Here is a 14,192-nt window from a genome sequence, read left to right on the forward strand (position 1 = left end):
GACGGTAAATATAGACCTAGGATTCGGTAAACGTCAGCGAGTAATGATACTTGTAACATCCAACAATCAATTTATGTTACTTAATGTCAAATAATTAGTTATTTATTTAATTGAAACTGTTGTTATAAAGTACATTTCTTTATTTTTAATTTGAGTTCGAAACACAAGCTTTACGAGTGCAACAAAATTGCTCATACCTTGCGCGCACTCTTTCCGATTACATTGTTATTTAATTATATTAATCAATGGTAGCGTTAAAATAATTTCTCTACGAAGCAAAATTCCAGGAAAAATGAAATGAGTTCGCGTAGAATAAAACTGTTATAGTTAATGCTTGTAATTTTATACACGACATAAAAATCTAGTGCGGCATTAGTGCTTGTCATGCTATGAAACAATAAAGCCTGTTATAATAATTACAGCAAATAATTTGCGCTATATCTCTAAGTATGTACTACGTAGGTATCACAGAAGCCACAAAGAATTAAATTATATTCTTATAGGTCATTGTCCTTTTCCTTTGCTAGGTTCTTTACAGTCACAATGATTAAATTACACGATGTCCTTATTGTAAAATACCAGTATCTGAATATTTTTTTCTTTTTCGACATCAAACATTGTTTTCAACATTAAATTCAGGTGGTAGAGCGTCTGTGTGTAAAATACGCAGTTTTATATATAACCGTTTTAGAGGCCTATATCGAAGAAAATAGCTAGTGCATGCATTAATTTCTCCGCACCTAATCTTTGATTCAACAATCCGTGTGTTTGCCTTCAATTGAATCGCAATTTGTTTAGCTAAGTACTCTCACTCAGCCCGTATCATTCACATCAACACTTTCGACAATCGCATCATCTCATACGTATGAAGGCGATCTCTAACATATTGTAAATTTATATTTGAACTGATTTGGAAATCAACAACTTTGTATGAAAACAGCAGAACAGTTGCGCTTGCAATTGAATGAGAAAGGCCAGAAGACAATCTTCAATCAACGCAAGTCGTGTGTATTCTTGCATCTCAGAATTGCTTATCAAACATTACCAATAACCAATGCATCTCTTTGTAACGAATTGATTTTAAATTATACTGATTAAACCAGTTTCATGCTGCTTTATAAAAATCAGGATAAAGGATCCGCAAATGAACTGTATAAATTGAGCAAATTAAAATTAAAATGGTAGAATGGGGTGCAATAACGCAAATTAGAAAAAGACAATAAAGGAACTTTATACCCCAGACCGCATTACTTGCGATTGTCGCAAAGGCGTGGAATATTACGCGGATTTAACCGCAGGTAAAAGATAACCTACATTATAAATGACAGTTAAAGTCTCCATTGTCACGTAAACGCGAAGACGAAGTCGCTTATCTATAACGTATCGTAACATTGGGAATTTGTAAATAAAAGCGATATGAAGGTGTAGGAAAACACTGGCGATAGTCATTGTAGAACAAACTCATATCAAAGATATCTTTGGCGCTATCGTATAAATTGATACGATCGTTTTTATCGTCATGTCTTAGGTTATAGAGACGGAGTGGCCAGTGTATTCATTCGATCGTTGGCATTAAATAACGCTACCGCAGTCAGGAACGACCGCACCATTCTTACGATGGTTGGCATTAAATAACACTACCGTATTCGGGCATTAAATTTAAGGAAGGCCATTTACCCAAATATCCCATTTCTCGCTGAGTATTGTGGTTTATGAACAGCGAAGAGAGCAATCATGCAGAATGCCTGTATAAGCATAACCTCAAATATCCAAAAAGCTAACATTTGATCACAATCAGGTCGCATTGTGAAATCAAACACCTCAAAATGACATCTGAAGATTCCTTAATTTCATCTACTTATTTAAAAGTCAAGAAATTTAGGGCACTATTTTAAGTAAATTCTACGAACTAATGAATAAAATAGACAGGTATTACGGCACGTAAGTCAAATCAAAAGGTTATAGATTTATTAATGTAAAAGTATCTAATGTGTGTAGGTGTATTATAGGTATGTATCGTCTGGATCGATAGCTCGACGAAGGCTGCAATAGAATGCATGTCCCGCAAGCACCGAGTATTGTACTCAAGCAGAAATTGTTTATTTGAACTATCTGTTTCACACCCAGACATTTGTCGTTTAAATAGATAATAATATTTCCGGAATAACGTTTTATTAGAGGCTTACTTACGTTATAAAAAAAACATATAAATGAGCTTTGTTTTGCAATGGTCTATGATGATGTAATCAGAAAAATTGTTGCTATATTTAGAGCAAGTAATGTGTCTATTGACGAAAATTGCACTCGGATGTGTTCATCAAAGTATACTAGGTCGGAGAACTAACGCTATATCAGTGATATTAGATTTTGTTATTCTCCCGTTTTTTTTAAGGAAACCTGTTGTTAAATTAACTTTACTGAATGCCGTAGTACATCTAAGTGGGTTGAAGTATTGGGGGATAGGTTTCCAGTAACTCACCTAAGTGACGCTAATAGTTGGTTAACAAAACCACTGATATACTAGGTATACCTAACTAATTGTCATATATATCTTTTATTCATTGAGTTTCTGTACACTATTACTTATACAGGGTGTAAATGACAGCTAACCGAAAACTTTACTGGTAAGTTTGTGACACTGTATGCGCGAAATTTACTCCAACGATATTTCTCGGAAATGATTGGTTCCCGAGTTAGTCATTTTTGAACGTTCAATGTATAGTGAACAACGCGATGTATCTCCGCGCATGCCTGCGAGACTTCTGGCGGCGGCGGCGCGCTGAGCGACGACATGTCGCGACGCGTCGTAAGTACGTACGCGTACCACCACGTCTATGCGCTCACTAGTATGCAACCCTATCATTAGATAACAATCTTATGTATCGTTTATGGTATCGTAAGTAGGCCCGTATGTTACAATAGCTCATAGTAAAATTGTAAACAAGTAGGTAGGTACCTACTTGGCTTACGTGAAATCAAACAATAATAGCAAAATGTAACCAATAATAAGAAAGTGCTAAAACAAATTGTTATCAATGTCTATCAACACGCAAATACCTGGTGTATGGCGAGAGTTTGAGTACCTTTGGATCCGGACGTACAGGTGCAGAGCACGCCGTGCACTTCCACGTGCTTCACCATACATAACACATCAACATTTCTTCCTATTTACGAACACAACTGCACTTCGAAAACAATAACAACAAAAATAATAACAATAAAAACACTAACAACTCAAAACCGAAACAATAACAAGTAATAATAAACAACAGTTCACACACGACACGACGAATAGGACATAACGAACGACACCGGTGAAGAGCTTCCGTCTTCCGCGAGCGAATTGCTCGAACTATCATTCAATTCAAAGAGAGCCGCCGGCGCCTCTCCGCTCACTCGCGCCGCCCCTCGCCCGCGCCACCCGCTCCCTCCGCGCCGTCCGCGCGCGCGCCGCCGATTTGGTGACGAGCGACGAGTTAGGATCCCAGCGAGAGATTAGATTCAATAAAATATTGATGTGGCATTACTATTTTTACTTGTCACAGTTGTTACTGGTTGCATTGTAGTTTTATTCAAATACCAAATAACATTACAAACATTATTGATGTAAGTTTAAAATACTTTGATATTTATAACATAAAATCAGCTTAAAGTAAATAAAATAAACACGAAACGTTTATTTAATTAAACCATAAAAAATGTAGGTACATAACAATGATAACAATCAATATCCATTAATATTCTTATCAGAGAAACTAACTTATCATAATTCATAATCCCCGGAGAATTACTTAGCATCCATTTTGTCGCATCCCATCTATGTAACATCCACGCGCGGTCGCGGCGTCACGCGTCACTACGGCCATCTTCTTTTCGAGTCGCACCGCGCTTGTATGAGGTATGAATGAGCGTGTAAATATCGAATAGAAATTTGCAAGAAGTAGAACAAATGGAACAAAGCGACAATACATGTTAAATTGTTTATCAGAGATTTTTATAGCGCTAAAGAATATCAATAGGATTTTTTGTCGTTCTGTATGTATTTGTACGTGTAATAATAAGATATCACACATTTTAAATCTTATGAATTTACCGTTTTTCGGAGAGCGGGATAATGATGTAATTTTCATTTTTAACATAGAACAAATACTAAGTAACGCTGCATACTAGTGAGTGTGAGGCTGACAGCTGTGTGCGTAATCGTGTGTCTGTGTGGCGCGCGTAGGTACGCGGCGTGACGCCGACCATCGCGGCCGGCCGCCGCCGGCGCGGTGTCGTTGGCCGCGCACAGCTGATAGCGAATTTATACGTTGTTTTAATCCATTGCTGTTTTTTGTGAAAAACAGTAATATGACGGATTTTTTTTCATATTCATGTTGCATTGTGTAGTATTAACGAAATAATACCAAAAAAAATTAAAAAAAACGCATAAAAAATCGGAAAAATCAAGAAAAAACCGATGAAAATTTTCAACGCCATAAGCACCAGAATCGTGTCTAAAGTCTTTTTTTTTTCATTTTCGGTAGGCTGTCATTTACACCCTGTATATATTCGCTTAGCCTTTGTTCCAAACTATGTTGGAGTCGGCTTCCAGTCTCACCGGATGCAGCTGGATACCATTGTTTTACATGGAGCGACTGCCTATCTGACCTCCACAACCCAATATCTGGGTTATAACACGATACCTTCGGTAAGACTGGTTGTCAGACTTTCAAGCCTCTGACTTCTGTTAACGACTGTCAAAGATCTTCGAAAATGACAGCCGGGACCCACAATTTAACGTGCCTTTCGAAACACGGAGAAACTCGATATGTATAAGATGGTCACCCATCCACAGAACAACCTCGGCAAGCATAGCTTAACCTCAGAGATCGATCTGCGCGGCTGTTGTCAACTAAGCCACGAGCTCCTCATACATTATTACTTAATACCTTTAAATCATAGAAAGAATATACAGGGTGTCCCAAAACTCAACGATAATCCGAGACAGGATGGAAGGCCAAGTCATACCGGCTCTGGGAAAAATAAAAAAAAAATTCCATATCACTTAGTTCGGCAATAATAGACATTTTTCAAAAAAGTTGAAATTCCACACCCTTGGTCGCATTTTCAAGTCCTGTGATCACTAATGTCACAATTTCGCTGTGTTTTTTTTAATTTCGTAATCTTCATTAAATTTGCTATTAATCGTAAAACAAATTTTTGCACAAAACATTGTTAATTTCATAAAAATAGTTAAGTTTTAGTGAGTCATGGTTCGCAAAAATATCGTTAGTCAACTTTGACGCTTCGTATTGAAAAAAAAATGTACTACACTACCCTTGGCAAGTTATTTTAAAAGTTGGCGCATTTAATCAAGATTTCGAAATGGTATAACACTTGCCACTTTTCTTGCCATTAAAAATGTTATTTTTATTTGAACGAAGAGTATCCTCGCAAATGGATCGGACGCAGTGGTACAATTATAGGCCTCTTCGTTCTCCCGATCTAAATCCAGTAGATATTTTTTACTGGGAATGCAAAAAAGGAAAAGTTTATTCGAAATCAATACAAAATCTATCAGAACTTAGCCAGAAAATTGACACAGCGTCAGAAGAAATAAATGCAAGAAATTTTGATTGACTGGTGAAAAAATCTTTTGTACGCCGTTGCAGAGCCTGTATTCGTGCCAGAAGAAAGCAATTATTTTTAGTAAAGAGGTAATTGAGTCAGTTCATAACAAATATTTAATGTAATAAACATAATAGGTTATAATAATTAAAAAAAAACAATGAACGAACCATCGATCTTATTTAATTATTCTCCTTAAACTAAAGTAATTCCGAATTGTTTTCCTCTAGCATGAATTCAGGCTCTGCAACGCCTTACAAAAGACCTTTGCACCAGTCAATCAAAATTCATTGCATTTATTTCTTCTGACGCTGTGTCAATTTTCTGGCTAAGTTCTGATAGATTTTGTATTGATTTCGAATAAACTTTTTCTTTTTTGCATTCCCAGTAAAAAATATCTACTGGATTTAGATCGGGAGAACGAGGAGGCCATAAAATTGTACCACTGCGTCCGATCCATTTGCGAGGATACTCTTCGTTCAAATAAAAATAACATTTTTAATGGCAAGAAAAGTGGCAAGTGTTATACCATTTCGAAATCTTGATTAAATGCGCCAACTTTTGAAATAACTTGCCAAGGGTAGTGTAGTACATTTTTTTTTCAGTATGAAGCGTCAAAGTTGACTAACGATATTTTTGAGAAAGATGGCTCACTAAAACTTAACTTTTTTTATTAAATTAACAATGTTTTGTGCATTAATTTGTTATACGATTAATAACATATTTAATGAAGATCACGAAATTCAAAAAAACACAGCGAAATTGTGACATTGGTGATCACAGGACTTGAAAATGCGACCAAGGGTGTGGAATTTCAACTTTTTTGAAAAGTGTCTGTTATTGCTGAACTAAGTGATATGGAATTTTTTTCTTATTTTTCCTATAACCGGTATGACTTGGCCTTTCATCCTGTCTCGGATTATCGTTGAGTTTTGGGACACCCTGTATAATGTATTACTATAAACTAAAAGAGCATACAGCTGACCTTACATCATCAAAAGACAATAAATAAAATGAAATCAAGTTCCAAGGTGTCGTGAACTCAATCTCAAGTGTCACAGTACATTAACCCGAGTTGATCTTGTAGGCGGCATAGATACAATCAACGTCAAAACATGTTGATACTGTCACACTTTCAAAAGTATTTAATCAAAGAAAGTATTCAAATTACGACTGTATATGAATTTTAAAAGTAATTTTACAATCACTCAGTATTGTTTGTAATAGTTTAGTTGATATTTTCGTACAAAAAGTTACGATTGAAAATGTTACAGTGTACATATTTTTGAGGTTGACTGTACCTACATTAAATTTGTTCTATGACATAATGCTCATTTGATTCTCAACGCACAAATAACAGGGAAACAACGGGAACAAGGCATTTCGTCACGACTATAAATATGAATCGTGAATATGCATTCCAGAAATGCTTTACATACAAATAAAAATGTAAAGTTTATGGTATCGCGTAAACCCCTTATTGTGTATGACTGTGTGACTTTATTTTATAAGACACTAGCTGACCCGCGCAACTTCGCTTGCGTCACATAAGACACAGAATGGGTCAGAATTTTCCATGTTTTTGTAACACTTTTTACTGTTACCTACTCTGCTCCTATTGGTCGTAGCGTGTTGATATAAAATATGCTTTTTTTTCACGAAAAATATTCTCAAAATTATTTATATCTCTTAGTATAACGAAGTCGTGCTAAGGCATATCCGCCATTAAAACAGTTGCCATGGCAACGGAATTTTGTTAATTCAATGTCATTATAATATTGATTTTTCGCGACTTCGTTGAATTTTCTGAATTTTCCCGGGAAATGCGTCATTTTCCCGGGGTAAAAAGTAGCCTATGTCCTTTCTCAGGTATCAAACTTTCTCCATACCAAATTTCATGCAAATTGGTTCAGTAGTTTAGGCGTGATTGAGTAGCAGACAAACAGACAGACAGACAGACAGACAGACAGACAGACAGACAGACAAATAGACAGACAGACAGACAGACAGACAGACAGACAGACAGACAGACAGACAGACAGACAGACAGACAGACAGAGTTACTTTCGCATTTATAATATTAGTATGGATGAGTAATGAGTTAGGCTAACGTTAACCATTGTACCTATCTTTATATATTAAATGTATTTAAATGAATACTTCTTTGTAAAATTCATCCTTATTTAAACAGTGTTTCTTTACATAGAGCTTCGGAACTAAATTAGTATTTTCAGATGTATTTAGAACACCAATCGACACCTTTTTAAGTGTAGACAGGTACTGTATACTTATTGAGAATCTGTTAGAGCTATTCGTCAGCGTCATCGACAGTTTCCACACGTCTCACAATTGTTTGTCTAAACCCAAGAACAAAGGTATTCTTTGTTGACCAAGACTCCAAAACGAACACATTTATTTGGTCACGTACCAGTCTGTTGACTTTCGCACGCTGAAATGGAACTATTTTGTAAATATGTTCAAAAGGTTTCCACGAAATTGTAATATTTACTGATATTATGTTTTGTTACAATAAACTAAACTCGTTCTATGTTTATCACTGTATTCCAAAACAAAATTAAAATGCAGACATTTTCAAAACAGAAGAAAACAAATCCTACTAATATTATAAATGCGAAAGTTTGTGAGAATGATGTATATGTATGTATGTATGTATGGATGCTTGTTACTCTTTCAGGCAAATACTACAGAACCGATTACGATGAAATTTTGTATATAGGTAGCTGAAGACCTAGAATAACAGAAAGGCTATTTTTATCCCGGAGTTCCCGAGGGATCGGGATTTACACGGGAAGGATTTCCACTCGGACGAAGTAGCGGGAGGCCCCTAGTATAACATATAAGTTAAATCATCATTTGAAAGTTTTTGGTTTTACCAGTTAATTTTTTCACTTATTAACAAAACCATAAACATCGGAGTTCCCTACTGGATAACATATTGTTTTTTACAAATTACGTACACGTACCGAGCAAGGTTTTGCATAGTCATTATTAAAATGACATGATAATGGAAAGTTTACTGTGTCATTGAGGCACGCACATAAATGTTTTTTAATTAAATTAACAAGGGCCATAACATGGCTAATGTGCCTTGGTTTGTTGTTATATACAGGATTAATGGGGAGTATCCTGGGTGCGCCGCTTCCGCCATTAAGTGTGTAAATAAACATCAGTACCTAAGTACACCTAGTGATGTAAATGAAACCAATCTTTTTAGTAATACCAATACATGGGCACATTGTCGTCTCATTAGCTAATAACGGTCTTAAAACCGGAGGTATGTGTTAATCGCTTAACTGGCATGAATGAACATTGGTTAAACAAGTTAGTGTCCTAAGTATGTAATAATGTTGGTAATAGATAAGCAGATATGTGCTCGTTGACTTTGTGATTCAAAGATATTGCTCAGAGCACTGATTACGATTCTCGTCCTAATCCTTTCACGGTATAATGCATTCTAGATTTTTAGTCAAAGTTTGGGAAAGGAGTTCGGAATCGTTCTGTATTCCCGATTATGATATAATATAATAATGAAGGTAGGCTTAACTAAAATCAGACACTTCTCGTTCAGGCTTTTACGCAAAGTAATTAAACTGAAATATTTGGGCACCTGTCGTAAATCTGGGCTGTTGAGACATTAAACCCTGTTTTGCATTATTCAGAAAACGAATTTACGTTAATATTAACCAAGAGGTCTATCTATGGAATCGTAATGAATTAAGTACAAGGATTTTAATTAATTTGCATTAATATAAATGCAGACGAAAGTGTTTGTGTACGGCCGTAACGGTATCAGTTAACTACGTAAAAATAGGCAATGAAAAATTACTGAATATTAGAGAATACTTAGACAGGAATTAGAATCTTCACTTGAGAATCATTTCCGTTCAAAGCTGACACGGTACTCATATGTATTTAAGTAGTTTTTCGTGTCTACAAACCACTATAAAGTTTTAGTTCGGAGTTTTAAGAACTTTAGAGCAGTACTTCAAATCGGAAGTCACTTCAAATTATTGCTCTTCAACCGGCTTTACTATCTATGTAGAAACTTATTGAGCAAAATACAAAAGTAGTGACTTACCAACAAGTAAGCAGCCGGTCATCTGCACGCCGATCCTGCCGGTGTGAAGCTTCAGGTAGGCAAGGACTGGATACGCGATGATCAGGCCGCCGCAGTACGCCATGAGACACATGCCGTGCAAGTTCCGCAGTTCAGGGATGAACGCGTACACTAAGAACGTAGCCATCAGGAACGGCACTGATAATAGCAGACCTGCAAACAAATTATATGATGTAACATTTTATTGTACAAATGTTTTTAAGCGAGATGTACAATTCTGAATATTTTAGAAGAAAATTGCAACTGCTTTACTATAACGACCGGTGAAATGCTATTTGCTAAATACCGTTCATCCTACTGATGTTTTAAATACCCAATTCGGTGATGCTGTATGTAGGTAGATTATAATATTTACTACGCAAAAAGTACAGAATGGAATGGTTTATAACCTAGATTAAAGACGTAGGATACTTTCACCATGACAAATCATTTCACGTGGATGATTTTTGGCTGAATCAGAGCTAGTGCCATTACAATTCATTCAAATGTTATTATTTCCGTAGAGAGGATTGAGTTTTCTGTTTGACGATGTTTCGCTACAAAAACGAAAGAATCACCTTAAGGTTAGAGATTTTGCAGCAGATTTTACTGAGTGATTAACTCGTATAAGTATTACTTAAGCAAGAAGTAAACAAATGCTTGGCTTAACTTCAGCGCAGCTTACACTTACAATTTGTCTGTTATGTCAAGCGCCAGATACTTGTTTCCGAGTTGCTCATTCACTTCATGAAGCAACTGTGGGTGTCACATACTAAGTGGAAATAATATTAAGCTAGTTTTATCTCTAGCATAGACAAAAAGGAAAGAAAATTAAAATGACTGCCCAGTTGGTAAAAGTGAATTATGAATAAAAATTGTAAGTTAAATAGTAACAATTTCATAATGTCTGTTTATTTGTCGACAAAATAAGATGGATCAGTTGCGTTTACCTTGAAGAGGGATACAGGGACAAATCTCCCGCATTTATAATCAGTTGAGGATTATAAAGATTAAGGCCCGGCGCCCATTATCGGCATCGGTACGACTGAGGATTTTAGGTGGCAAATAGCAATATACTATAACATAATGGCAAAAAAGAAATTTCCGTGATATGTATATAGTCCTTCGAACAACTAATATGCCGTTTCTCATCAAAATACGCATAAATGTTTCTATAACTTTTACTGGCAGTAAATAATCGTTGGCAAACATCGTCCACTCAAAACAGATTAATGTTACATTTATTGCCTATTAACTCCCAACTAATTTTACAGAAAATGAGACCATGTTTTACGATCAATATGAATAGATTTTCATCAAGATGAAGCCATTAATATTTACGATTGATTGTCTGGCTTGTGATTTGACCAGTAGAGCAGATCATCGTAGAAAATAACGGTCTATTGTATTGATTGAATCATAGTTATTCGTTCGATCATTAGTGAGCGAAACTACTGACTTATTGTTCAATTATTTCATTACGTACCTACTTTAGAGAGTATGCTACTTATTTTAAGATAAATTAAAAACCAATTAAAAAAAGATATTAGACATAAAGAAGTATGATGTAGAATTACGTAGGAACTTGTGCTAAACAAATTATTATAATGAACTTTGATTAAGTACGTAGTTTGGTTAAATGTTTTAAAGGAAATTTTCTTTAGTGTCATAAATATTTCAAGCTAAAAATAGTACCAAAATTATCCTAAATAAGCACATGCTATTTTCTTCAAGACGTTGATATAACGAGTCTCATTAGACAGGGAACACCTTGCTATTAAAAAGGTCGGTGATTCCAAACCCTCGTAAACGTCATATAGAAAGTGTTAATTTAGTTACTGTGAAGTCCACACATCGTTAAAATAGTGATGTATTAGTCAACATGGACGCACTTTACAGCCCACTTAAATCGTTTAAGTACACTTAGTGATATATTAATGGCGATAAACATTCAAAAGCATAGACCATCCCATGGCTCATAAATCGTTAATCCTATTGTATGTTGTAGTATTGTAATATACAACAGAATTACCACCCAAAGCCTACATACCGTCTTTATGAGCTTATTTAGTTTTAAATATTTTTGTTGGAGAAACAATTGCATTGTAAACGAAATTTTTCGTAACTATATTTTCCCAAATTCCTATCCATGAATCATATTGTGAAGTGTTAATGCAATGTTATTTTATCCCAAAAACATATAATCGACCCTAAAATAAGCCTAATTCACAGGAAAATAACCGCATTACTTCATCACTACTTAAAAATATTGCATAAGTTCGAAGGCTAACGCTATGAAATCTAATCAGCTGCAAATGTTATGCTAACAACAGAATACTGATGGAAACATATCACGATAATGAGGCCGATCAGTCAACCACATAGCCTGTGTTGTATGTTAAACAGAATCGTTTAAAGAAACGCCATAAAATTGTGTGGTTTCAGCCTAATAAATGATTTACGATGTAGACAGTATGGGTAAACAGAATCTATCCCAACTAATTGAGCTGTCCATGACATAATGCGATGGGTTTTAAATATAACTAGCTGACCCGCGCAACTTCGCTTGCGTCACATAAGAGAATGGGTTAAAATTTTCCCCGTTTTTCTAACATTTTTTATTGCTTCTCTGCTCCTATTGGTCGTACCGTGATGATATATAGCCTATAGCCTTCCTCGATAAATGGACTATCTAACACTGAAAGAATTTTTCAAATCGGACCAGTAGTTCCTGAGATTAGCGCGTTCAAACAAACAAACAAACAAACAAACAATCAAACAAACAAACTCTTCAGCTTTATAATATTAGTATAGATTATTATTGTTGGTACCTCAGTATGAATAAAATTGATCTTTTACTATAATGTTCATTGTAATTTTTATTTCTAAATAACTTAAATAGAATCTGTCACTTTTTTTATTGAACTTTTGTGATATCTGAAAGCTTCAGCTACAGTTATTTTCTAAATATGTTCGGTAATATTAGTGATAGCTTCTCACAATACTTTTCAATAAATTATAATGATAAAATTGAAAAAACTCAGCGATTAGAGCGGGTGACCTTTGTGGCCAAGAATTTCATGGAAGCCCTTCTCATTGATCCTAATTTTTAAACTGACGGTTAATTCACTTTTATAGTGTGTTTTTAACTATCATAAGTGTCACTATTAGTCCTAAATTAATAAATCATTTGATATTGATGAGATTTTTAACAAAGCATAACATAGTAGTTAACCTGTTAACATCTTAATCTGTTTGACAAGTGAGTGATGATGCAAGTCGGTGAACAGCTTACACAAATCAGAATAAAAAACGCTACAACATTATTAAAATCAGAATCATCTACATATTAAGTTTCTTTCGAAAGTCATTATTAATAATCATCTATGATCTACCGTAAATGGACATAAAATGCGTCATTTAAACAACACTTTACAAATCACAAGCATTTCTTTCCGGAAATAGAATAGGATACACCTATCAATAAGATAACATGCTGCTTTAATCAATGAGACAAGATTAAAAACCTGCATCGTTATCTATTGTCGTAGGTTTTTGGCCTCTATACAGCTATTATCTACGAAAATTCTATAAGTACAATTGAAATTGAATCGATTGTTTGATTAACTAGGGACTTTGGGAAGAAGAAGAGTTTTTTTAAGACAACTCCTGCACTAAGAATTTCTCTTGTGTGGCGGCGACTTTTACAAACATACAAACAACGGACACAAAGTACAACCTGACCAAAAGCAATTATTTGTGGATCGCACAAATAATTGCTCCTTGTGGGAATCGAACCCACGACCTATACCACTGCGCCACGAAGGCAGTCAAAAACGCAGGTTATGTAGCTGTATTGCATTACAGACTAATAAAGACACCGACTACACTACACATTTTTTAAATGCTTTCATAATAAGAATTCATTTGTATCCACTCAGCTGCTAAGAAAAAGAAGTTGTGTTGTATCTTACCGACGGCATAAGCTGTGTACAGTATCGAGCTGTCGTCGTTGACCGGAGGTTCCTCGGGGTAGCAGACGCCGGCCACGAGCCGCGGCGTCTCCGCCAGGTCGTTGATCATCATCTCCACGCAGTACGCCGTGGGCACGTGCCACTGCAGCCCGCCGGGAGCCACCTCGAACAACGTGCCATTCTACAACAAAATAAAAAGTTACAGCTTCAAACAATATATATTATGTACTAGTTAACGCGGCAAACGTAGTTCTGCCATATAAATAAAAATAAATGTTGGGGTGGACAACTCTTATCACTAAATGGTATGAAAAAATTATGTTGTCCGATTCTTAGGCCTACTCAATATGCTCACAAAATTTCATAGGAATCGGTCAAGCCGTTTCCGAAGGAGTACGGTAACTAACATTGTGACACGGAAATTTTAAAAGATTACATAGCAGTCAGCTTGTGATCGCGGCCTATATATCATGCGTCAAAACGTCAAGCAT

The 14,192-nt window shown here is 35.5% G+C and overlaps 1 protein-coding gene across 2 annotated transcripts in view; it reads right to left on the minus strand.

Moving 5' to 3' along the window:
* Positions 1-14,192, minus strand: part of LOC142977787 (G-protein coupled receptor Mth2-like) — a 40,540-nt gene that overhangs the window by 14,798 nt on the left and 11,550 nt on the right. For both annotated transcript variants that reach the window (XM_076121876.1, XM_076121877.1), the window contains exons 2-3: positions 13,702-13,882; positions 9,710-9,901 (exon numbers count right to left, since the gene is read on the minus strand). In XM_076121876.1, the coding sequence (XP_075977991.1) occupies positions 9,710-9,901; positions 13,702-13,882 (373 nt within the window). The remainder of the gene's footprint in view (positions 1-9,709; positions 9,902-13,701; positions 13,883-14,192) is intronic.

This window comes from Anticarsia gemmatalis, chromosome 13 (genome assembly GCF_050436995.1).
Source record: "Anticarsia gemmatalis isolate Benzon Research Colony breed Stoneville strain chromosome 13, ilAntGemm2 primary, whole genome shotgun sequence".
In the NCBI taxonomy this organism is placed as follows: Eukaryota; Metazoa; Arthropoda; class Insecta; order Lepidoptera; family Erebidae; genus Anticarsia; species Anticarsia gemmatalis.